General features: G+C 53.7%; 1 protein-coding gene across 1 annotated transcript in view; it reads right to left on the bottom strand.

The window, feature by feature from the left end:
• Nucleotides 1-25797, bottom strand: part of MYCBP2 (MYC binding protein 2) — a 124323-nt gene that overhangs the window by 15893 nt on the left and 82633 nt on the right. The window contains exons 54-72 of the mRNA XM_078864929.1: nucleotides 25320-25427; nucleotides 23103-23279; nucleotides 19916-22216; nucleotides 19400-19569; nucleotides 18916-19148; nucleotides 18437-18616; nucleotides 17221-17378; nucleotides 16566-16768; nucleotides 15225-15371; nucleotides 14431-14591; nucleotides 13322-13475; nucleotides 12668-12919; nucleotides 12226-12291; nucleotides 11582-11908; nucleotides 11370-11459; nucleotides 10091-10171; nucleotides 8861-9247; nucleotides 5667-5980; nucleotides 3543-3636 (exon numbers count right to left, since the gene is read on the bottom strand). Of these exons, the coding sequence (XP_078721055.1) occupies nucleotides 3543-3636; nucleotides 5667-5980; nucleotides 8861-9247; nucleotides 10091-10171; nucleotides 11370-11459; nucleotides 11582-11908; nucleotides 12226-12291; nucleotides 12668-12919; nucleotides 13322-13475; nucleotides 14431-14591; nucleotides 15225-15371; nucleotides 16566-16768; nucleotides 17221-17378; nucleotides 18437-18616; nucleotides 18916-19148; nucleotides 19400-19569; nucleotides 19916-22216; nucleotides 23103-23279; nucleotides 25320-25427 (5603 nt within the window). The remainder of the gene's footprint in view (nucleotides 1-3542; nucleotides 3637-5666; nucleotides 5981-8860; nucleotides 9248-10090; nucleotides 10172-11369; nucleotides 11460-11581; nucleotides 11909-12225; nucleotides 12292-12667; nucleotides 12920-13321; nucleotides 13476-14430; nucleotides 14592-15224; nucleotides 15372-16565; nucleotides 16769-17220; nucleotides 17379-18436; nucleotides 18617-18915; nucleotides 19149-19399; nucleotides 19570-19915; nucleotides 22217-23102; nucleotides 23280-25319; nucleotides 25428-25797) is intronic.

The raw sequence follows: 25797 nt of genomic DNA, 5'->3' as shown, positions 1-25797 counted from the left end.
AATTCAAAATAACTAAATGCGCGGCCATTTTTGTCGATGAGAAACCAACTCCAAGAGTTGAGAAAAAGTGTCTCATCTCAACAGGCAGCGGTGAAACAATGACACAGTGAAACAATGACACAGTGAAACAATGACACAGCTCTAGGCTGATTTAATTCTAGTTGGGACTCGTCAGTAAAAGAGCAGTCATCAATGTTCGATTTCTGCCAGAAACTTCTGGGAGCAAGCCAGGTACCCAGTGCTTTGGTGGCAAGGTGAGGTGGATCACACGGAGATGTTGTGTAGCTCCCAAACCCGTTGTGGGCGGGGGGGGTGCATCTGTGCAGGCTTTTCGGCATTGTCCTCTCGTTTTACACGGTGGGTTTTCTCCACGTGCTCTGGGGTTTCCATCCACATCAGAGCAAAACACTCCTCGAAAAACACACACAATTGGCCAAAACATTCTTGTGTACGAGGACCCTCCTGAAAATGGGTCTTAAGACTCAAAGAATAAAATAACGGTGTTGATAAAATGCAGGACTGCCATAGTGTAACTTGGCTGGATAAGAAAGATTACTGAAACTAAGAATGGAACACTAAACTCTAACAACCTAACCATGGATCTGTGTTGTTGGCAATGAGAGCATCGCAGTCTTATCATCGTATCGTCACAGACAAAGCAAGGAGATAATAAATAACCCCGCTCCATTTCTAGCGCCCAGCACCGCTGGAAGAATATAGTCTAATCCGTTTATCTGTCAGCACACGCGCCAGTCCCTAACAAACACCAGCAAGCCGCCCCCGCTCACCGTAAATCAGAACATTACTCTTTCTCTCTCTCTCTCGCGCGCGTGCGCTCGCAACACTGCGTTGCGCACCGTTTAAGTTCGCAACGCTCTAATCGATACGGCGGCGACGGTGGCTGCCGCGGTGAAATAACGCGGCGGATAAAAACGGCACGCAATCAAAGAGCCGGGTTTTGATGCGCGCCCTACGCTGCGTCGGTTGCGTCTGGAGACTTGAGGCACAGCTGAAGATTTAACTTGCTTCGGGCGACGGCTTTAGCGCCGTCTTTGCCAACAACGCATCCGTGTTGTCACAGGAAGGCGCCCATGGTTCTCAAGTTTAAAGGGGAATGATGGACGAATGAATAGTGGACATCGAAGCACATGCACGGTCCTTATTCTCAATCCACTGCTTGATGGATGAGGGGCCTCCCTCCACACCGTGTGGGCCATTAAGTTTATTTGACCGTACTTCGCCAAGCTGTAAGTACGGGTTAGCGACAGATGGGACCATAGATGGACTATAGTATGGTACAACTAATTGATTTAGTTTCACTGCCCTCCAATGACAATGTAACCCCACGGCAATCTACAATAGCTGTTTTATGCATGGTGAAAGCCCATCCAAGCACTATCCAGGATCAAAGCCTGTTTAGCTTCTGAGATCTTTCGAGATTGGGCAGATTCGGAGTGATTTTGTCATATATCCATTTTGTTACCCACCATTCTCACAGCCTGTCCCTTAAACGATAGCGCAAAACCTCCTTCCTGTCTCATCATCACATCCTCCTTACCGGGCACATCGAACAACTGTCAATGATTCAGAATGAGAAGAGCTACAATTCGTGCAGGGCACAAGGAGCAGAGGGAGACCGGGGTTGAGGTGGGTGTGGAACAAGATCCGAAAACAGTTGATGGTAATTGCAGAAGAGGCACAGAAGAGACACGCACACACACTCATAAGAGAGGAAATCCGAGCAGCCGACCGTGTGCATGAGTGGTAGTTTTTGGCTTAGAAGCAGCAGCAAAATCAATAACAATGATAATCTGCAATATATTGAAATTCACACAACTGCCAAGATGTATCTCGAGATAACAATAATGATGAACAATCACTCAATTTATGGTTATTGCCCAATCTCCAGGTCAGGTGATGGCTCTCTCAAAAACAAACTTGAAATTCGAGAGGGGATTTTTTCTTCAAATTGTTGTATACTGCTTATCGTTTTACTACTTTTTTTTATTCTTGAGTTGTAAACAGAAAGCAATAACATCTTTCAAATAAATCAGCCGGGCGGTGTTCCGATGGCTACTACGCACGTGGCCTGTAAAGTGAGGGTTGGTGGATTGCACAGATGTTGTGATACTCCCTTCCCGTAGGTGTCGAGGAGGTGCCCGTACCCCTGGATTGCCATGAGAAGGCAGTACAGCAAAATGTGGAACGAACATAATCTGTCCCTTTTTAATGGGATAATGCGTTGCCCCCTTGCATGCATGGGTTTTCTCTGGGCGTTCCGGTTTGCTCCCACATGGGAATACTCATGAATTGGCTGGCATGACCTTAACATATAGAGGATGGCAGAGCTTAAGCAACTGTTGGTGCTGGCTCCTCACCGTCTGGCTGCTACTTTTCCCATTCGTCTGTGGTTCCTCCTCACACGCCTCTCGGTCGTTCTCTCTCGTTGAGAGCGAGCTGATTATATGCGGCGCGTTACAAGTGGAAATTATTATCGTCGTTCCTAATAGTCGTAACGGCGTAGCATTTTCATTGCTGTAGAGTCGTGCAAACTGTTACTGTAATTGTTTTGATGCCGTGTAAACATTTCCACGAATCAAGATTATTACGTTAATTTACTTGACAAAAAAGAAAATTGGTTTTGGGTTGTGCTGGCGTACACTCACTTAATTATCATTTACAACAACAACAACAACGTTGTTTCATTTATACATCTACCCCTAAAACACAGAAACCTCGCGATGCGTCTAGCAATCCAACTGCAATATTCAGCAACTATAAACAAGACAAATTGGAGATCAAACCTTTGCATTTGTTCACACACCGATTATACAAGATAATATCTACACTTATTTACTTTAATCGTTTTTTTTCCCTCACCAATTGCGCTTTTCCGCATCGCATCACAATATGAAGAAATTTCCCCCCGGGAGATTTCCCTGCGAGCAGCGCATCACCTTGCGTCAGATAATGACCCCACAAGAAGACACCACGCAACTTCTCAAAAAATATTTACCTTCGTATTTTCATCAAGTCTTCCCCCTGGACCCACGTGGTGTGGGAGAGGCCCTTATCCAGCCATAGACTGACACAAGGGCTCTACATACATATATATATGTCCTATTCTGCAATTGTGTCAGGTTGTGCCGTCATTATTCTGCACTGTGACCATGATGTTCTGTACCGTGCGATGTGTGTCTCGTGTGTGTTCAACAACAACATCAAAGGACTGGGGAGGAGTGACGAGCAGCAGAGCGCCGGGCGGCTAAAACACAGCAGGCTGGCACAGCTGGAAGCACAGGTGGTACACGTCTGCCGGTTATATCTGTGAACTCAAAACACCTGGGTCCGTCACATGACCTCCGATCAGCACGATTGGCTACACACAGTGTGAAAGAAGTTCAACCTAAATACGTCACCTCCTGTCAGCGAGTGTTCCACACTTAATGTGATGGCCACCTAGCCCTGCATAAGCCCTGTGGTGGTGGTGGTGGTGATGTCACCGCCACTTAGTGGCGAATGGCAGCTATTGTTGTACTCACGGCTGCCATGTCTGTGATGAGTCGCATGATGACCTCGGCGATCTGGGGAGGGGTGCTGCCCTTGAGCCACCAGTGGTGCTCCGGACGCTGGGAGCTGTGGAGAGAGATCGGCGGAGCTCCGTCACAATGAGCAGACCAACATCTTTGCGTCCAAAACAAAAGGACTGGGGCACCACCCAGAACGCATTCCAACAGCCGCATTACTTGACTAACTGTCTATGGATGACTGGAGATAATACTGGTAGGAACCTCCTGGTTACACCAGCCCACAGGGGATTATTGTGTCCGTCCGTCCGTCGTGCAGGGAGGGGCTGGGTGGGGAAGAGAGGGTGGGGAGGGGCTGGGTGGGGAGGGGCTGAGTGAGGGGTGGGAGGGGTGGGGCTGGGTGGGAAGGGGCTGGTCACCCCGTGGTGCCCTTATAAATCTCAACGTTTAACCTACTTACGCCCGCTTGTGCCCGCCCTCACAGTCGGCCATATTTGCGGAATACACCACGCCGCCGTTGACCCTGGCGATTGACCGAGTAACCCAACGTTCCTACCAGCTCCCTCCGCAGGAATGTGTTTTTGCTGCTGTTGGAATGTATGATGGGTTCTATTTTCTTCCCGTACTCCCCTCGAAGCTAAACCCACCATGACTATGGGATATTTCACACTGACGAGGAAGCCTACGAATCCCTGTCATTGAAACGTCTTATTTATTAAACTGTAGGCTGGTGCACCCCCAGTGGAAATGGGGTTACGTGTCAATCAGTTTAGACCGCAATTCAGTACAAGGTCATCTGTCCACCTTTTTTGATAAAAGAGAAATACTCATTCCATTATACGGTATTGGACGTACTCAGACGAACTGACTTATTATCTACACTGGGATGTTGATGATGCATTCGGTTTCATGTACATGTCAACCCTTTGACTTATTCCATTAAGAATACATCTCAAACTATAATTAGTTGCATTATGCAGATACACTTGAAATGCTGACTGTGAGCTTGCCTGATTACTGGGACTGCTTGGTAATTATTGTACAGTACAAGCAATACGTGGGAGGGAGATAATTGATTTACGTAAATGAAACGTGATTCACGCGTCATGGCAGTGCATTGGATTGCGCAGAGGTAGAATTAATCCATCCTTAAAAGCTAATAAAGGACCTTCGTCAATACGCTATTAAATATTAAACGTGTAACGATTCAGCCATTCAAATCTTCAATAAATCGTTACCAAAGGGGAGAGTTACAATTCAATTCTGATTCGAAACAATTTTTAAAAAAATTGACAACCGATCGTTATAAACCAACTAGCGGTCTTGTTTGTGTTCTTTCAAGTTTTGTTTCATGTCACAAGATGTCCATTAGAAACTCCCAGACAGCGGTGCATCACCCTTTGTTAGAATCAGAATCTTTATTTATACTGGAGGAATCCGATGAGCTTTAAAACTCTTTTTCACAACAGATGTCCAGTTAGACAACGGCCCCTGGCAGTAGATATTTACTTAACTTACACGGCTCTGAATCGCGCAATTTAACGTCTCAAAGTGCCGAACGTGACCAGTTGGCGCTATTGGGGGGAGAGGCATGGCAAGGGAAGGGGGAAGACAGCGTGGGATTTTATGCACAGGCGTTGGTTCCATGGCTGAGACCATCAACTCACTCCACTTGAGAACCCTGTTGAATGACAACTTCGTACACGTCATTTCATGTATGTCTCTATGTTAGTCTACGGGTCGATGTGAGTAAATGGGTCTCTAAGCAAGCCAATGTTAGTCTATGGGCCTCTGTGTGTGTCTAATGCTCTTCACGTATATGCTTATCGAAACAAGTCTATGGGTCTTCAAAGGAGTTTATGGGTCTCTATGTATGTCTTATGGATCTCTACGTGAGCTGACGAGTCTCGATGCAAGGCAACAGTGACACAGTGCTGAGACATCCACTGAATACACTTGAAAACCCCGTTTAATCAGTTTGGCGACAGGAGCAGCGGATTCAAACGCCGGCTCCCACTCAATACTTCCGGCTCAGCTTCTCTGAGCACCCCCTGTCCCCCTCCCCTACCTAGCACCGCCGAGCTACCCAGCCACCACACCGCCCCCACTCCCCCAACAAGAACAGCATCCACCACCTACTTGGGATGGAAAGCGGACGACAGAGTGACCGTCGCGATGCCCCGTCCGACGCCCGGCCCCAGCGACCCTCCGCCGGCCGCCACGGCAGCACCACCACCGCTGCCACCACCACCCTTGGCCTTGAGCTGCACGGTGAGGGCCTTGGCGATGCAGCCAAGGAAGACGTCGAGGATGCAGACGCGTGGGTGGTCCCAACCCTCCGACGAGTGGATGATCTCGCTGATGTCGGCCGGCGGGAGCGAGCGAACGCCTAGCACGCTCGCCAGCCGGCTGGGAGGCACCTCGGGCAGCACGCGCCGCAGTAGGGAGGCCACCTGGACGGAGAGAAGGATTTGCGACTCAATAAAGAACTCAGAACATAGTATTTAGGTTGTTTTCTTGGTAGATGTTGTGGTGAATGGGGGGCGGGAGGTGGGAAGGGTCACGTGATGCCCGTTATGATTCGGAGAGTAGACCGTGAGCTAAAGAGCCAATGAGGAATCAAGTGTTTCCACTCGCTCTGGTATTGATTCGCCTGCTCTGAGGGCACGGTTGTGGGCCCAAAACACCAAGCGGCCAGCAACAAACAGCTCGACTGAAGGCGTAATGGACGAGAATGAATACATTTCTTGAATTTAAGCAAAATTACAAAATTTTGGTGGGTAAAAAAAAGATTCCGAGAGATAATTCCCAAGTGGTGCACTCTGAGGAAAAGTCGCAGAAAAGAGAAGGGGTTTGACTCGCAGCGTGGTGGTGGTGGGTGCATGGGTGGGTGGTGGTTGACCACAGTGTAGATAAGACAAAACGGCCAGTCTGGTAGGCCAAGTCCTCAGCAAGGGTGGAGGAATCAATGAGGCAAATTTACGAGAACTGTAACCACGGCCGAAATGACAGAGGAGCTACAAGGAAGCGACCTGACTGCCAGTGAGGGAGCGATTTGAGTGAATCATTAACCAGTGTGTGTCTGGTTAAATGTTGAACCAGAGTGGTTCTCATTTCATTGATGTCCCTGAGTCAGGGGGGCCAATAACTCCAAAAGGAGTTAATTTCCACAGAGTGGTTTCTCATTTTATTGACCATAGATTGAAATTTAAAGTAGGATCCCCCCACTTAGCAAGTTTGAGCCTGGCTACAAGTTGATTGAGAGAGTTCCCGGAGAATATCAGGTGTCGTGCGCTTGGGCGGTGAGGTAGGAAGGAAATGGCGGTACAACAATGGATTCTTGCATCCATCTGTGTTGATCTTTGAGCATTATTCACCCTGTACTTGTGTGTTTTCCCCGGGTAACCCTAGTTGCCTGCAATCAGCTGTCAATAAACTTGGCCAAACATCCCGTTGCAGGATAATCCTGAAAACAAGTCTTAAAACTCAGTGAGGCTTTTATGGATAAATTAAGGGCATTACTATTTTTACCTTGTCACATTGTGACAAATTTGCAATATTCAAATGTGTATTGTTGGTGGGGGAAATACTAATGAAATACAACATCTCTTTTGCAAAGGGACAGCAGCGTTCATTAGTGCAGGGGCAGTTGGAATTATAATTAGCGAGTGGGGAAAAAAACCATGTAATATATAAAAAATAATGTTTCGAATTAAAAACCTTGTAAATTAGTAGCAATTAACCGTCCAGGAGAGACGGTGCGGAACGGATGTTCGGGTCACACCATCAGAAACGGCGTCCAGATCGTATCGCGGTTAACGTAGCAGAGGCGCAGCAGATAGGGCTCAGGAGGATCATAATGACCGTGTTTGAGCTGTTTTGCTGACACCGTTGAGGTCCTGGGCTTAAATCTGGGTTTCAGCCGCCTGTGATTGAACGAGGCTCTCCAGTGGCAGGGAGTTCATGGCCTCTGCCCGTTTACCAATAACTGCGCAAAAAAAAAAAACCCCCATTAAATGAATTCACGTTCGCCATGTAATTTGTCAAACTGCAACCACAGGGACTCGTAATTGTTGCAGGACAAAGGTGTGCTTCTAGTGGGGATAAAAGGGCCAATTGAGTGGCCTCTAGAAATAGTTCTGTGATATCTTCTGGGAGCCGACGTCTGACACAGGGTGGTTAAAACACCGGTAGCCGCAAGGGCTCTTAATAAGAATTTATTCATCAATAATCTGAAGTTAAGAAACTTGCACCTATGTTTCAACTGCGGCACCGCGGCCGGTGGAGAATCGATACGGCGACCGCTGGAGGGCAAGTCCGTTGTGCTCACCGTTACTCCACGATAGTCGGCGAGATATTTCTACCCTAGTTACTTTCATTGATTGTGTTTTTTTGTCTTCATTTTGTCACACAGTTAACTGGTGTGATGCAGGAGAATCAAATGAGAGAAACAGCATTGCTCGGGTGCAGCAAGTAGCGCAGGCGACGGGCGAGCGGTGCCGTTCCCACATCCAAGGCACTGGCGTCGCGCCTGGGACGAGCCAGGATAGACGGGGAGGGTGGTAAGATTTACGCGGCATGAAACGGTGCTAAGGAGGATGAAAGATATCGCCGCAGCCACCGCCGTTACGGTTGCTTTATTTACAGGACGCACCACTCACTCACGATCCTTACACGGAGGCAGCCACTGGCAGAAGGCACCTTATTATGTCATTTTATGGCAAAGATCCGCACTGGATCTGGGAACGTGGCCAAACAAATTTTATTTTCTCGGCTGGGATTATGGTGTAAGCCTTCGGTTTTACGATGTGCAATGTAGGCATGGACCGGAATAAACACATACACACACGAGGCTATATCCCAGCTTTTAGACTGATTAATCTTTTGGACAAGGGCTGTTATTGAGTACCAATTGCGGAAAATGGAAAAATATATAGATCTTCAATTTAGCTTCGGATTGAAGGAGACTAGGTGTTGTTAGAACGGATCTATTTGGGCTGATGCGGCATACGAGTGGTGGTGTGGCAGCACTCATGCCTGCCAAAGCACAACAAGACAAATATCCCCCAGAAAGCCTTGACGTACTTTGGGACAAGTGCTGTGAGTACCTATGAAGGCCGACACGGCACATGAGGCGGGGTGGGTGGCCAGCACCATGCCTGACCCCCTTTGTCTTTTGAGGCCGAGTCGACCTAAGGCGATGTCCAGGACCAGTTCATATAATTGTCACTGGTGTTGGTGGCCGTGAGCGGGGAATTGAACTGGGGTCGCCGGGTTTGTAGCGCAGTGCAGCTCACCAGACCACTGCGCTGCACACGTGCGCTGGCACTCACCTGCCGCTGCACCCTGGGTGACGCCGTGTGGAGCAGCGAGAAGAGGTCCTGCAGGAGCGTCGCCTGCTGCGCCAGGTACGTGCGTCCCACGTTGGACCCACTGAGTGCCAGCACCATGGAGAGCAGCTCGAAGCAGTAGGCGTCTGTGGCGGCCTCCCCTCCGGCCTCCCTGGCGCCGCTGGGCCCGCCGGGAGACGGCACGGCGGGCGGAGGGAGAGCCGGCAGGGCCGAGGCGCCGGCGGCCGCGGAGGAGGAGGGGACAGCGGCGGCGCCGGCTGGCGTGAGCGGGCGGGCGTTGGCATTGTCTCGGCTGGAGATTGCAGTCTCCCACTCCTCCCGCACGCGCGTCGTCTCGGTTCGGATGGCCTGCACTATGTGCGCGCACACCTGGGGAAATTGGGGGGTCAGGTGTGCTGCGGCCGGGTGTAACGCGGCGTTCGGGCGTCACGTCACGGTGATTTCCGCGTATTCGGCAAGCACGCAGGTGGCAATTACATGATTATTGAAATTGGTAGCCGGGTGGATCAGAGGTCAGAGCGCTGAGCTGGAACAGTCGATAGCATAGATTCGAATCCGGCTTTCAGCCACCTGTGATTGAAATGGGTTCTCAAGTCACCAATTAATGTACATATATATATAAAACATGACTAAAAGTGGTTCTGCACTTAAATTGATTCAATTTAACCACTTAGGATTAAAGTATCGGTTTGACTGTCACATGATGTACGTTACTCTCAGTGGCAGAGCAGTAGTAGTGCTGCCTTCTGCTGTGGTGATCGTGAATGGGTCTCAGCGGTAGCTCTGTGATATGTACCTCCACACAGCATTTTCTAAAGCAGTTGCACTGCTCTGTGAGTGTTCCAAATGGATATTTCATCTCCTGCCATTTCACCAAAAGCGCAATAACATTGGAGGAAAAGGACATTTCTCCCCCATCAATTAAAAGTGAACAAATTTCTTAATTCTGCATCACAGTCCTAATTGGTTGGTGTACGATGCTATATTAAAAAAAAAGTCACTTTATGATTACATTACTGATTACCCACATCTTTATAAAGTGTCTGAAATGTACTTCCAAAATCATGGAGTGGTCCATTTGCATGATTTTGGTGGAAAGGGTGGGGGCGGAGTAGGGGTGGTGGTGGAACAATTCACCAACTCCGTCCACCTATTGCTGACCCGTAGGCTGACATTGTGAGCGATGGGTCAAGTCACGAGGCCCCCACCCACCTGCTTCTGGAGGTTGGTGAGCTTGCTGCGGCTGAAGATGATGCCAACCATATGTTCTTTGAGATCTGCGTCAGACTTGGCCTTGTGATGACGACAGCAAAAAACAGGAGGGGCAGTCACATTCGTTCGTTCAATCACCCGCGTCTGAACATCGGTCGCAAATGTGACAGTGTTTTGGGAAGTGTTATCAATCTGTTGGCTAGTTTTCAGCACTCGGGCTGCTGATCTTCCAGTGATCTATCGCACATCATCTCTACTCTATCTCCGTGGTGGTCATCCTCTTCAATAACGACCCACTGTCACTAATTCATAACAATTTCCTGGAGGTAATTATGCCTTCATTCAGCGATGGATTGACAGAGGGCGACACATTACACGTCTATTATTATTCTACGTACATGTTATTTGGACTGACACATTTTTGTCACGATAACTTGTTTTAAACTCATGTGCTTCAAAAACATTGGATTCCCGCATCCTTCCTAGACATTTGATCGCTCACTCCCCCTTGGGAGTGCAATGAATTGTCATAATTCGGTCACAATTTGATAAAAATATTCAATTACCATTTCTAATTGTGGTACAAGTGAAATTCATGGAGGATGAAGGTGTTCTCTGAACCAAAAACAAGAGATTTAAAATGGATCGTAAATAATCGATTCTCATGCACGGAATTCAATGGGCGCATCGTCGCGTGAAGAAGATTGGATTTTAATCGACGAGTCGGTGCAACGCCGGCTTAAAAAAACCAAACAACCTTCGATAACGATGGTCAACCTGCCAGCGATGACGGGGCACGTAACGCTGCCTATGCACATCCAGATATCCCGGGGTTCATTTCAGACACCGTTCAGCTCCACAGAGGTGGGATAGAATAGGTAAGGGGAGGGGGTGTGGATGGGAGGGGGAGTGCTGGTGGTTAGGGTCGTTTCTCGTGTACAGCAGAGTGATTCGCAGCGTTCAGTGTTAATGTAGAGGCTGGTGAGTGGGTTTGAGGGTTGCCAGGGCGGGTGATGATGTGAATGGCTGTGAATGAGCAAAGCTTCGGGTGTTGTTGGGCAATGAGTTCCATGGTTTCAAGTTGATAGCCACAGTCACAATGTGGAGGGGGGGAGGGACTGCCTCTCATCTTTCCACTGGTGTAAGCGGTGGCCGAACCTTTCGTGCGATGTTCGGGTGCGATTCAGTGCAAACCACATCGGCGTGTAAGGCGATTCCCCCCCTCTCTCTCTGTGTGTGCCGTTTCCGCAGAGCTGTTAGTCCACGCTAAATGCGGTACCTTGTCATCAGAGTCCGGCGACGACAGCAGAAGCTTCTCCTCTTGCTCGGGCGTGGACTCGCTGTCCCCGGAGATCAACTTGCCGAACACCTGCGGGAGGGAGTGGGAGCAGAGCAGAGACGGCCGGCGCGGTAAGGTAACGGTCGCTCCAGAACGAGAAAAATCGACCAAACACGGGGGGGTGGGGGGGGGGGGAGTGCACCGCCGCCAACCTGCGAGGTGATGAGCCGGAACACGCGCAGCGTCTCGGCCTCGCAGTTCCTCTGCTGGGCGGCGGCGGCGGCCGACACGGGCGCCGGCTGACGGGCGCTCTCGCCCTCCCTCCAGCCCAGCACCTTCACCTGCCGCACCCTCAGGGTGTTCTCGGGGCCGCGCAGCTCTACGCGCACCACCGCCGGGCCTCCGCCGCCCACCGGAGGAGCCGCGGCCACCGCGCCAAGGATGGCGGTGGCGCCGGCGGCTAGGGGCGGTGCTTCGGGTTGCAGGGAGCACGGCAGCTCGCAGCCGACCCAGCCCATGTGGCGGGAGTCCAACTCGACCTGGGAGGGTGTGGGATAGCGTGAAGTAGGTGATGTCACGCCTTTGTTTTTGGCAAGGCAGATTAATTTACCTCCTAACTGGGAAAGTGTCAGCGAGTCCCAAGATTGAATTTTCTTAGTTGTCCTGCAACAATGAGATATTTGGTCAGCTCCGTAAAAGGGCATTTGGCTTCTTGTCAAAAGAGACCGGGGAAAACCCACTACACATACACAAGGGAGTAGCGCTCAAAACGTCGTACTAACAGATTCAAGAATCCACAGCTATACTGGCCATTTCATGCCCACCTCGAAGCCCACGCCTCTCACATGTGTCTTACCTGCTTTAGTTTCGTGAGCTCCTCAGTTGTAGGCCCGGCCAGGAATGATACAGAGCTCACTCGGTTCTGTGGGTCGTCAACAAAGACAGGATGAGCACGAACGAGAAATCAGAGGGAACACGAACACCAATTATAACAGGGTCTACACAACCCCAGAGCGGTATCACAAATGAGAGGGCTTGAAGATTCGGAAGTCTATTTATTTTAATGATTTCGTCAAATACTGTGTCTCTATTTATCTTATATCCCCAAATCTAGTTTGCTCCAACTACAGGGGGACAGAGAAACCAGGACCCAATGAGCCCCACAGGGAGTCAGCAGGCCCTCCCTCCCTCACCCCCTCCCCCCCTCCCCCCCCCTCCCTCCCCTCCCCCCCTCCCTCCCTCCCCCCCTTTCCCCCCTCCCTCCCCCCCTCCCCCCTCTCCCTCCCGTCATGCCGCACCCCGATGTCTCGCGAATTGTCCACGTGCACGTAGAAGGCACGTGCGTGCAGCCCCTTGCTGCCGCCAGCACCAACGCCGCCGCCACCGCACAGCGCGGTGATGCTCTTGGTCTTGTTGCGGTCCTCGTCGCCCGACTCCCAGAACGTCTCCGTTGAGCCGTCGGTGAGGCTGCCCGTCATGGCCGGCCGGCTCGACGCCTTGATCTCCAAGGACGACGTCAGGTCGCGCAGCAGTGACACCACGCACTGGTCCTACCGGCGGAACAGCGGGAGCGCCGTAAGTTGGCGAGCGAAGCCAGAGCGGCGACCGCATGCATATGCGTCGAGCAGTTGTCTACGTATGGTGCGAAAGAAGTTAAACGTACATATATACATAAACGGGTGCAAGTATGTGGCAACGGTGAAGAAGCGACGCTAGCAACACCGAGCAGAGCGCCCGAGTGGCTAAAACGCAGCAAGGTGGCACAGGGGGCAACACAGTTGGCGCATTGGCAAGTCCTAACACCTGGATCTGTCCGGTGACCTCTTGTAAGCGGGCATTCGACCCTTCACACGGCCTCAAGCACACTCAGCTTGGCACAAGTGCTGTGGCGACATCACCGTCAGTGGCGACTGACGGCCGGTGTTGTTGCTGTGTGTGAGCGAGTGCCTCACCGGCCCTGGCAGGTCTCCCGCCTGCGCGCTGGCGTTGAAGCTGTCGTCACCATCGCCCTCGTCCGACTTGGACAGGATGTTGTTAATGTGGTGGAACACGTTGCTGTGGTGCAGAAACTGGTGGTCTGACTGGCGGAACTTGAGGCTCCAGCACCTGGGAAACGGAGGTCAAAGTTCGTTAAAGATCACGGGCCAATTGCAGAGAAATAATTGTAACAGGCAACGCGTTGATTTTCTCTGCAGTATGATTGCCTCTCTGAAATAACTTCGGCCACCGTTTCTGAACAGCGACATCCGACGTGATCGCATTTAGACGCTAATTGTACACAAATACTTTTGTAACTAATGGGCAACATGGTACGCAAATAACAGTGTGACGGATTTGTATCCAGCCAAGGAACATTCTTCACTTCTGTGACCGGTATCTTTCTGTCATCCTCTCTCCAAAGGATTCAGAATTCCGATCCGGAGAGTAGGACTGGTATCAGAGGTCGGAGTGGTGAGCTGTCACCGCTGAGGGTTTGAATCCAGGTGTCAACCACCTGTGATTAAACCAGATTTTCAAGTATAGCAAGGTGACGATCAAAGCCACAAATGACTGTACCGTCACATTTAATTTGGTTCCACACTTAATTTGGCTAAAATCCAGTGTTAAGAATTAAACGCATCGGTTTGACTGCCACGCGACAAACATTACTCTCAGTGGCGAAAGCGGGTCGGGAAGTGTTTCCCCATGCTGTCTGTAATAGATCACTTTGAAGGGATCTCAGAAGTCGTTGTGCGACACAGCAGAAGCTGGATATATATATGCATCTAATATAACCACAGCTTTGCTACAAGAAACGCATCCTTACTTTACATAGGACATAACACAATTTATGAAGCAAGAACTCTTAGGATACCGGCACACGTGACCTTGCTCCCAAGGGGTGTGCTTAAAGCCACCATTTACTGGGCCCACTTCTATTCTTTAACACGGAGGGCTGCACTAGAATGCGTGAGAACTGGAGAGAGAGAGATCCTTTATCTTGTGCGCGATCTGGACAAGGTGTTAAATAAAACAGGCATTGGGCAGAACGGCATGGAGTGACGTGGGAGCGCGATCGAACCTGAGCGCCATTTGCTGGAGGGCGCTGCCGGCAGGAAGTGACATCATGAGGTCCGACACGGTTTGCAGCAGGCGGTGGAACGCCTGCGGGAGCGGGTGGGCAGACTCGCCCGCGATCACGATGTCCGATAGCGGGTGCTCGCAAACGCGCGAGTCTCTCTCCTGCACAGAGGGCACGTGCAGGGGCAGTGTTTATGGACGCCACTCGCTGCTGCTGATATTGCTGAGCTCTTGTCATTTCCAGTGGAGGCGTGACGATGCACACATATGCCAATTCTAGGGCTTGTGGCACATGTAATGAATCGCGTTCGTAAGAATCATTGTTTTCAATGCATAATCATTAAGAACTGTGCTTTAATGGACATTATTCTGACTTAATCAGTCTTGTCCAGACAATGGTTAGTGCAGTTTCAAGTGAAATGTCACGAGTTAAAAAAACTTATGTCACGTGACAATTTAATTTGTTTGGCAATGTCGGGTGGTGGAGGGACTTACGACACAAGTTTGACCAGATAAATTACATGGTCTAACCCAAAAAACAATTATGAATCATACCAGCTGCGAAATCCTACGTTAACAATAAGGCAACATACAACCGTTTATCAATACACCGCTGGATGAAGGCATTCCCACGCAGTGTTATTTACAGGTATTATTTTACCATACTTCACCAAACCAGTTGGTGTGGGATGCTGGAGTACGTGGGTTGAGAGGGGTGCTCCCAAATCTGTGTTTTGCGAGTGTGTACGTACACGTCCCGTCCACGCGCGTCCGTGTGTGCCCGGCAGCCCGTACCTGCTCTCCGCCCTCCCTCCTTTTGTTGTCGTCCTCCTCTTCCTCCTCGGGCTCACTCTGCGCTGGCGTCAGCGACGACACGAAGTGCCACAGGATGTCGTGCAGCGATGTGGTTTGGATCACGTTGCACAGCAGCCAGTTGAAGGCCTAGAGAGTAGGAGTCAGCAACCAAAACAAGAGTCAATATTTTTCGAATTCAGTAAAAAAACAATATTTTAAGAGCTGCAATGCACATGAATACAATACGGTGGTCCTTAATAAATCTCACAAAACAGTACTTCTTGGTTCTTATTTTATTATATTATTTTATTATATTATTTTATTTTATATTATTATATTAATATATTATTTTATTATGTTTTATTTTTATTATTTTATTACTTCCCTTCTACGTGACTTTACCGAAAGAACCAAGAAGATGAATCCCTGCAGTCACGAAAGCTTTAAATCGAAAACAGTACTTGATGACCCGCATTCGGCTCCACAGTTGCGGGTTGCCCACCCCTGCCCACGGCAAACTGGACTTCCATGGTCAGGGGTCAAAAACGAAAATAACAAGAACAGCCACATTTTTTTCAAATTTCAAGAGCCGCACTGCAGTCCTTAAAGAAGAGCCGCATGCGGCTCCTGAGCCGCAGGTTACCGAAGCCTGGCCTAGAAGGGACGGAAAAGCCAAGCGCCCTCAGACAGGGTTGTGACCGGCAGTCAAAGCAGACACTGCGGAGGCATTCGCGGCTGCGCTGTCGAGGAGCCCTCCGACGCGTCTTCGGGGCTGTTTGGCGTGATGTCCGACGTTTCGCTCCACGTGCTGGGAGCTTCTTCAGGAACTTCAAAAAGGTCGGGGATGCCTAGCAAGACGTGGGTGCAACCCGAAAACTCATCATCGATCGTGGACCACTAAAGAGCGCAGGGAAACTAGTCCCCCCATGTTACTTTAATCACTGGGTAATAATCGTAATAATAAATTATCCTTTGCATTTATAACGCGATTAAATGCCTCTGCAACAAAAAGTGTAAAAAAATTAGGAAGATCTAAAATAGTAATGTCATCTGACAGGTGCTCTCCACTGCAAACCAACAGAGAACAATTATAATGATGTTTTAATATAGACTGCCCTTTACGCCAGTGAGTTTTTGGGTGTGTTGTTGTGACCTGCAGTGCGGTGGGGTTGAACAGTGTGAATGAGAAAAAGCAGTCGGCAACAAAAAAGCGACAAGGAGGCGAACGACTACTGGCGAGTCTTGGATGCGCTCTCCTTCGACCGCGACTCTCTCTCTCTCGTTCCCCTCCGTGTCAACTGCGTCTCCATTGCGGGGGCCATCATGCCGGGTCCCTCCTACCTCCATGGCGAACGTGCGGCACGCGGACTTGCGCAGGGCGTGCTTCATGGCGGCCTCCAACGCGTCCAGGCTGTGCCGCTGCACCACGAACGTGAGCACGGGGCACGTGAACGCCCGCTCGCCTTTCCCCGCGGCGCGCCGGGCCTGCACCAGCCTCGCCAACTCCGGCGACGGGTGCCGCAGCAGCGAGGAACCTCCCTCGCCTGCGCCGTCAGGAACGAAGATGAAAATCCCACATACTTGTCAGCGGTACGATCAAATCGCGAGAACATTCGGTGTTCGTGCCGTTCTTACGTAGCAAGGCCATTGATTGGAATTACGCGTGGCAATCATCGCCCCCCCCCCTACTGGCAGACTAGTCACCGTATGCCATACAGAGGGATTACACTTTTTAAACGTTTGAGAATGTCAACCCACTCCACCTGAGAACCTTGTTTAATCACAAATCAGTGTGGGTGGGTCTCTGACTCATTGGTGACCGGGATTATACCATAAACTCGCTCCACTTGCGTACCAGGCTTAATGGTGGAGCGGCTAAAACCTGTGGTGCCGACTCAAGTGTCTGGAACCTCGGACCACCCAGCCACCTCACTTCCAAGAGGATTTTCCATGGGGGGGGGGGGGGGGGCGACGGAGCGGGGCGGTGGGGCCTCACCAGTGTCCCCGCTGTTGACCCGGCGTCGCGCCATGGCCTTGACCTTGGCGGCCCCCGAGTTGGGCTGCTTGTCGTACTCGGAAGCCACAACGGAGTAGGAGCGCTGGAACACGACGCGCTTCCCTCCGTCCACCTCGCCGATGGGACTCGTCTCTAGGCTGCACGACACACACACACACAGACACTAAGTCAATGGTTCCCCTGGTAGCTCATACAGGGTGTGGAGGCAAGTGCTGTTTTCAAGATCATATTAAGGTCGGAACGGCACATGATGGGGTGGGTGGATAGTACCACGCCCGGCCGCCTTTGTCTCCTTAGTGGCGATGTTTACACACCGCACCAGGTACTAATTTGAGGTCGAGTCCACCTAGGTGAGGCCCAGGACCGGTTCAGATATTCATCACTTGGTGTTGGCCATGAGCGCAAATCGAATCCGGTTTTCCGGGTTCGTAGCATAGCGCACTAACCGCTCCATCAGCTGTACGACACACACGCACACACAAAGTCAATGGTTCCCCATATAGTTCACACAGGCTGTTAAGGCAAGTTCTGTTAGCAAGAACCTATGAAGGCCGGAAAGGCACATGAGGGGGTGGGTGGCCAACACCACACCGGGCCACCTTTGTCACAACCAATGTTGATGTTCAGACACTGCACGAGGTACTCATGTAAGGCCGAGGCCAAAGGACCGGCTCAGGGAATCGTCGCCGATGTTGGCTGTGAGCGGGATTCGAAACTCTGGTCGCCGGGCTCGTAGCGTAGAGAACTAGCCACCGCATTACTGCTCCCCACGCATGTATGTACGGACACACACACAAGCACGGATGCAGATGAATGAATATTTCCTCGGTCGCTGGTAGACCGGAGTAGGTGGCGCATGACTAACAGCCACAGCCAGAGAGAGAGGCACAGGCGTGGTGACGCACTGTGGCGCGCGCACACGCAGATGTGCCACCGCAGATGTGCCATGGCAGATGTGTGCACAAGCTATCGTAACCTCCACGCTGGCGAACCGACGAAAACCAGAGAACCACTGACCAATAATAAAAGTTGGCTTGGACTAAACACTTTGACACGAGGCTCAATGTTCGGTGGGCAGGGAAACAACAGAATATGCCCGAGAGATCGGAGATCGACGACGAGACCACGGATAGGCAGCGGACGGCTTGGAGTGGCGTTTGCCACAACAGCGGATTGCTCGAAGCTGTTCTCTTACCTGGGCGGCAGGGACTTGAGGTTGGTGGTCTCATCGGGCTGGTGTGCGGTGAGCGGGCTCACGCCGGGCGTGACAGAGATGTAGGGCACAGTGACGGACGTGGAGCGCAAGAAGCGCACCTCGTCCGCGTACAGCGTGGGGTCCTGATCCCCGACCAGAACCTCCGCCTGCTGCTGCCTGCTGGTGCACGCCACGCCACGTTCAGGCCACGCCACCCCAGGCCGAGCAGGGTTCAAGCCACACCACAATCAGGTTGTGTCGTGTCACGGACACTCCAGGTCATGCCAGGTCAAGCAATGCAACAGTCGGTCCAAACTGTAAATGTGTGCGAGTCTACACAATACCAATTTGGTTTGTGGCATCTAAACGCGACCGGCATCTCCCTGGCTACCTCCCCCACGCCATCCCCTCCCTCCCTCCCTTCCACCTCCCCCGCACTTCCCGCCACCCTCCTCCAGCAAACAGGATAGTGCGCTCACCTGGCCAGCGTCTGCAGGTACAGGCAGCCCAGTCTGGCGCTCAGCTGCAGGTCGCCGGAGCCCGGCGTCTGCACGTGCGGCTTCTGCGGGTAGTAGGTGGGGCTGCCCGTCTCGGCCGAGCTGGCCAGCGCCAGCAGGAACAGGGCGTTGGTGCGCATCACCTGCTGCGCCTCCATCGGGGGGAGGGACCGCGTCGTGCGGGACTGCGACGACTTCTTCTTGGCTCGCTTCACCTGCGCCGTGCGCGACGGAAGGCGGCGTTGTGGGGTGGGGGGTGTGACCGGCGTCTCCGAATGAGCATTTGAAACGACAACTCTGCGTACGAATTACACACGACGCTGACGTATTTTGCCGCGCAGCTTGAGTTTGCGTGGCGAGTGGGAAGGTGGAGAGGTGAGCAGATGGACAGGTGAGCAGGCGAGTGGATGAACAGGTGAACAGGTGAGTGGATGAACAAGCGAGTCGACAAGAGGCCATCTCTCACCTTGTCCTTCGACGCCACTTGCCGCTCGCGTAAGTATTTCTCTCGGCAGCGGTCGCAGATCAGGTACCAAGTGCTGCCACCCATTCCACCGTCGCCACAGTTGCCAGCCCAGCCACCGCAGAAGTTGCCGCTGCTGTTGTAGCCCTGACCGCCAGCGTAACGCCCGCAGCCTGCGCAGGTGAGCAGTGTGGGTGCGTAGTGGTTAGCGTGCTGCACTACGAACCTGGCGACCCGGATTCGATTCCAGCTCCCAGCCAGTGATAATTCTCTGAACCGGTCCTGGGCCACCCCTAGGTCAACTAAGACTGAAATAAGTACCTGGTGGGATGTGTAAGCATCACCACAAGGTGGACAAAGGCGACCAGGTGTTGCCCACCCACTCCCCTATGTGTCATAGGTGCTTTCTAACAGCACTGCACTCCAATAGTCTGTTAAATGCTATGCGGGGGATCTTTGTCTTTGTACGATCGTGTGTGTATGTGGATCGTGGTGTCGAGGACCAGATGGAGGACTCACCCGGATGAGCCTGCCGCATGTGGTAGGTGACTGGGTACGGGTAGAGCCCCCCACAGAGGTCGCACACCGTGTCCTTCTCCTGCCCTCCACCCGCCGGCGGGACCCCCGCCACCCCAAGTGCAAACTGCGCCAGGTCGCCAAAGTAGTTCCCCCCTCGCACCCTCCCTCCACCGGCGGCAGCCAGCCCCACCGCCCCTCCGACGGCGCCCCCCGCCGCCCCGCCCGCCAGCCCCCCCTCCGCCTTGTCCTTCTTCTTCTTCTCCTTCTTGGAGCGCTCCTTCTCGCGCCCCGAATCCTTGCGCCGCAGCAGGAAGGCGCCGGCGCCCGGGCTGGGCAAGATGAGGTTCTGGGCGGTGGCGCGGGTGACGGCGCGCGACACGTCCTCCCAGAACGCCACCAGGTGCTGCAGCGTGAGCGGCAGTGCGGAGCGGGCGCGGGAGGCGCCGACGCCGGTGCCGCCGGAGCCGCCGCAACAGCCGCCGGCTTCGTCGGACGACGACGATGCCGCGGGCGCGTCAGGGTCGTCCTCGCTGGGGCCGCCCTCGCGCAGCATGGACAGCACCTGGTTCTTGTTGATGGCACCGGGCGGCGGCATGTTGACCACGCGGAACGTGGAGATGTCCAGCGAGTGCCGGTTCTTGAGTTTGGCCTCCCGCTCCGACTCGGCCGAACCCGTCGCGACCGCGTCTTCGGCGCCGCCGCCGCCGTCCTCCAACTGCCGCTGCCCTGGCGGTGCCGGCGCGGCCCTGCCCGGCACCGTCACCACGCCCTCCTTGGCGAGCGCCGGGTTGAACTTAAGGTAGGAGGCGCACGCCATGGCGTCGTGCACGATGCCCTCGTGCCAGAGGAAGGCGGCGAACACGGTGCGGGCACACTCCGCCACCGACGGGGACATCGCCTCCTTGGCCGGTCGACTCGACGCGCGTTCCCCGGATTTCCCGGCACCGGCACCACCTCCTCCGCTGCTGCCGGTACTGCCGCCACCGCTGCAGCCACTGCTGCCGGATTTGTCCTTCTTTACTCGCGCAAAACGGCAAGGGCTCTTCCGCCCTGTCTTGGGCGACAGCCGGGTGTCGAGTTCCACTTTTGCCGGCGCTTTGCCGATGCTGAAGTGAACGCGCGGAGCCGAGTCCGAATCCTCGTCGCTTTTCAGCTGCTGCAGTGAGCAAGGTCCCTCGGCCGACGCCGCCACCGCCACCGCCAAATCCTCCGCGCCATTGGCGGCCACCCTGGCATCAGATGCCTGCTTCTTACGTCCGTCGGGAGACCGCCCAGCGCCGGTCGACAGTGCGCTGGACGTACACACGGCCACGATCTCGCTGCGCAGGTTCTCCTGCACCACGTGTGCCGACGGCTTTGAGCCAGCGGCGTCCGCGCTGCCGGCACCGTCCGCCCCGTTGGCCGAGGGCCTTGAGCGCGGCGATGCCGTGCGGCCGGGCCTGAAGGCGTCGGCGGCGGGGCCGGCGCGCTTGCCCTTGCCGTCCTTGCCTTCGCTCGTGTCCACCAGCGCGTACGAGTCCGACTTGGAGCGCTCGCGCGCCGGCTCGTGCTTCACTTTGAGCGACGCGCCGTTCTTCCCCGCGCCGCCACCACCGGCACCGCCGCCGCTCTTCTCCCGCGACGGGGACGAGCGCGGCGACTGTTCCGACAGCGCCGCTGCCGCAGCCTTCACGGCCGCGCTGGTTGACCGTGCCGGCTGCTCCGCCGCACCCGTCGGCGCCACGGCCGCCAACGCAGCCGCCGCCTTCGAGTTGACGGCTCCGCCGGCGGCAGCGGCCGGCGATTTGGCGTGCCCCGGGCTGGCGGGTCGTGCCGCCGCGTCTCCCGGCGGCTGCTTGCCCGGTGCCGGGCTCGCCGGCCGCGCCTGCTCCGCCGCCGGCAACGTCTTGGACGCGCCGGGGCTCGGCGAGCGACCGCCGTGCGCCGACGCCAGCGCCTTCACCTTGGGCGACGCGGACCTCCCGCCGCTCGGCACGGGCGACTCCGGGCGGAAGACGACGGGCGAGGCGGGGCGGCGGGGCGACTCCGACTTGGGCGCGACGTGCGAGTTGTGGTTGGGCGAGAGGGAGCGGCCGTGGTGCGACTCGGAGCGCAGTTTGGCGGCGTCGGACTTGAGGAGGAGGGACTCGGCGGCCGTGCGGGGCGAGGGGTCGCCGCTCTTGGAGGACGCCCGGCCCGAGCGGCTCTCGGTTCGCGACGACTTGGCGTCCGACTTGATGCGGTGGGAGGCGGTGTCGGTGCGCGGGAAGTGCAGGGCTCCGCCGAACGCCGGCTCCACCGCCTGCAGGATGTCCTTGCCACCTTTGGGGTTGGGCCACGGTTATGGTTAGCGAACACAGGCATATTCACAGGTGAAGCATGGTCTTTCGTTTTTGAAATCACTGTTGTTTAGAGGTGGCCGGGGGCGGCACAGAGGACGGACCGCCCCCGCCGGCACCGCTGAGATCCTGGGTTCGGTGCCGGTTTTCAGGCCGGCATCTTGGTGGTGATGGCTCAATTTTTTCAACAACATGTTACGAGCCCCTTGAGCCACGCGACCACCTCTCGTGGTCACGACCTCGCGCGTCGCAATCGTACATTGGACACTTTGTCGTAACGCGCACGAACGCCCCGGTTCGGAAAACGCTGCGACGGTGAATTGACAGCGGCGCCCCAGTCTCAACATGCAAAACAAAACGGCGACCGCAAGGAGAAGTGAGGAGGACAGAGGAAAGGATCGGATGTGCAAGGTTGTGGAGAATCACTCTGGGCTGTGCTGGGCACGATGAGGATTGTGCCACAGCTCACTGCACTGAGGCTTAACTCAGGAAGGATGCAGCAATGGTGAAGTAGTTGGTGCGCTGAGTTACGAACCCAGCAACCTGAATTTAATTCCCAGCCGACTTCCAACCATCCCAAACGCGCATTGACCAGCGTGGTGAAGTATGACCAGCCAACCACAATGACTTACACAACGTGGGGAGGGGTCTTCACCCAGCAGCGTTTTTACAAAGTCCTGGCCCCATTTTATAAACAAAGCAAATGCACCGAAATAAATAACGTCACTGCTATGTCACTGGAATGCATCGGACCGTGGCAATTAAATTTTTTTCTCACTTTCACAAGCCGACAGTGAACCACCCTGTGTGGTGGTGGTGGTGGTGGTTGGGGGCAAGGAGGGAGGGAGCGAGGTGGGTGTGGCGTGCACCTGTGGGGTTGGGACTCAGGAGGGCCTGCCCGAACACAAAGGGGCCGTGCGCGAGGGAGAAGGGGGGAGCAAGGGGAGCCGGCGGGGGCCTGCCTGGTGGCCCGCACGCACCGCCGCCCCCCGGCAGGAAGGGTCGGGCCTGCGTTGCGGCCTCCAGCACGCCACTAACGTGCTCCCCTACACTCGCCAGCAGCACAACAACAACAACAAAAATCAAAAAGGAGACCAGCACAAAACGTGGTGACGGGGGGGGGGGCAAGCACTGGACAGACACACGAAACACGGGGGGAGGGATGGGTGGGGGGTGGAGAATGCCAACCGAAATGTAACACGCGGAAACATACACGGGGAAAGAGGGAAACGTTAACAAATAATAATGAACAAGGGCCACTTGATTTTACAAATGCCTGAGTCACTGCTACGAAACTAAAATAAGTCTGGAGTAGTAACTGTCACCGTTCGTTTCGGCGTTTGTTTACGACCTAATTTTTTGTGGTTCAAATATTCTTCCGCGGGGCAGATTTTTTTACTTAAAGGAAATCAACGAATGCCAAAAAAAAACAAGAGATTGCCAAGGTTATCCTAGGGACAAGCACTTTGTAGATCAACGGGCAAGAGTCCGCAATGGATGCTGGGAAACAGCCCCAGCCGCCCGCCGTGCCAAGCCGAAAGAATCGCCGAGGGTAAAAGATTACGCTTGCCGTGAACGGGTGGGCAAACAGCCATGCAGACGCGAGCGTCGGTGAGGGGCAGCAGCGACGAATAGAGGGGACAAGGTGAGAGTGGCGAAGGCCGAGAGGGGAAAGCGGGCAGGAAGAGGGGGCCGAGGGTGATCATGCAGGTGGGGCAGCAGTGCCTGCGCACACGTCAGAGTTGTGCGCAGGCAAGGCATTAATGGGTAGGCGAGGGGTTATGGGTAGCTCGGGTAGGTGCACCTCATGATGTTTCAGCAGTGCAGCGTGAACCGGGGCAGCCGGCGGAAGGGATTGTGGGTAAGGAAGAAATTGTGGGGGAGCCCTAAACAGGTGCACGTCATTCCGCGCGAGTGCAGTGTGACGACCTCCACACCCCCACAGCTCCAACTCCCCACCCACCCCCGGTACAACCTCACAGCAGGCTTTTTAGCAGCTTAATGAGCCCAGGCCAGCAAGAGGGTGCCGCGCGAAGGGTCTCGCTCTCCCTCTCTCTTAGACATCAAATGCTCATTTATACAGACTGTGGGTTCACTCTGAAGTATGGCGCTGAGTGTATTTGTACTGTGTAGAGCAGCAATACAATTGTAAAGACTTTTAATCAATATCACTCAGAGCCATTTGTCAATCCACAGGCGCTCATTAACAGTGTTTGGCAAAACGTTCTTCAAGGCTACAACGGGGGATATTTTAGTCTTTGTCTCTGCGGTATCTTTCCCGCATATGCGCGTTTCCAGAGTTGAAATGGTACGTTTGAAGGCTCGCTCTCACTCGCTGCACATCGTTTCTCCCTGCTGGGCACATCAAGGAAGCATCGGCCACCCGACGATCACTCTCAACAACCGTGGCCTTAGCGTAAACGAACTACACAGCGAGATCCAATCCCCAGCTTATGGCGGCATGAAAAATAAAAGTAGAGGTAGCAGGAGAAACTCAAAGCAAAGCTGCAGCGCCGCGAGTTTAAAGCCACGAGACGAACGAGAAGCTGGACCGGTGTGAAATGTAGAATTGGCATTGTGCACAGCCAAACCATTTGAAGCACGAACAACTCGACATTACTTTTGGGGATATTTAGAGTAAATTTGTGGGGTTGCTCACAGGTCGAATTAAAACGCACAAATTGAGGTGCAGTTCAAGCAGCGCAGGAAACCACAAACAAACAGGAGACCAAACCGGTGGAAACAATTGCCCAAGCTCTGTGGCCCAATATTATGAAACCTGGGTCAGTGTAAAAAAAACCCATGCATGCGAGGGGGTGACCCTTAATCCCCATACAGATGGAACACAGCTGGAAATAAATCCACTTGCTGTACGGCCATCACGATGACCGCGATGCCCACGGCTAGAGTTTGTGCGATGCACCAACCCCTGCCTCCACAGGCGCTGGATTAAGGGCGTGCACGCCACCACCGCCCGGAAAATGTAATCAGCCGTGTCGCAATCCGTCGCCGGCCGTCGTGCAAGAGGACGAAAGTGGAGGGGCTCGCGTTTCATTCGCGGGCCATGCGGCTCGTCGCGTACACACCCAGCATGAAGTCGAAGCCCTGCAGGTTCCCGTCCGCCCCGTTCATGGCGGAGACGGGCACTGGGAAGGGACGCCCCATGGGGGCCTTCACGCCATCTGGACTCTCGTCTGTGGCACAAAACAAAACATCGCCTTATGTAAACCGGGCGACCATCTTACCTGGGGGACAAGTTCGTGCGCGAGTATGTAAACTGAGTGCCATCTTAGCTCTGGGAGAAGTTCTTGGAGGAGTAGGTACATTGGGTGGCCCATCTTAGCTGAAGAGCGTGGGACTCTGCTGAAGAGCATCGGACAACGATGCAGAGCACGGGACACTGACGAAGAACGCGGGATACTGATGAAGAGTATGGGACACTGCTGCAGAGCGCAGGACACTGCTGCAGAGCGCAGGACACTGCTAATGAGCGCGGGACACTGACGGAGAGAGCGGGATACCGATTAAGAGTGTGGGACACCGCTGATGAGCGTGGGATATTGA

This window comes from Lampetra fluviatilis, chromosome 19 (assembly GCF_964198595.1).
Source record: "Lampetra fluviatilis chromosome 19, kcLamFluv1.1, whole genome shotgun sequence".
Classification (NCBI taxonomy): Eukaryota; Metazoa; Chordata; class Hyperoartia; order Petromyzontiformes; family Petromyzontidae; genus Lampetra; species Lampetra fluviatilis.
This window is presented reverse-complemented; position numbering and strand designations above follow the sequence as displayed.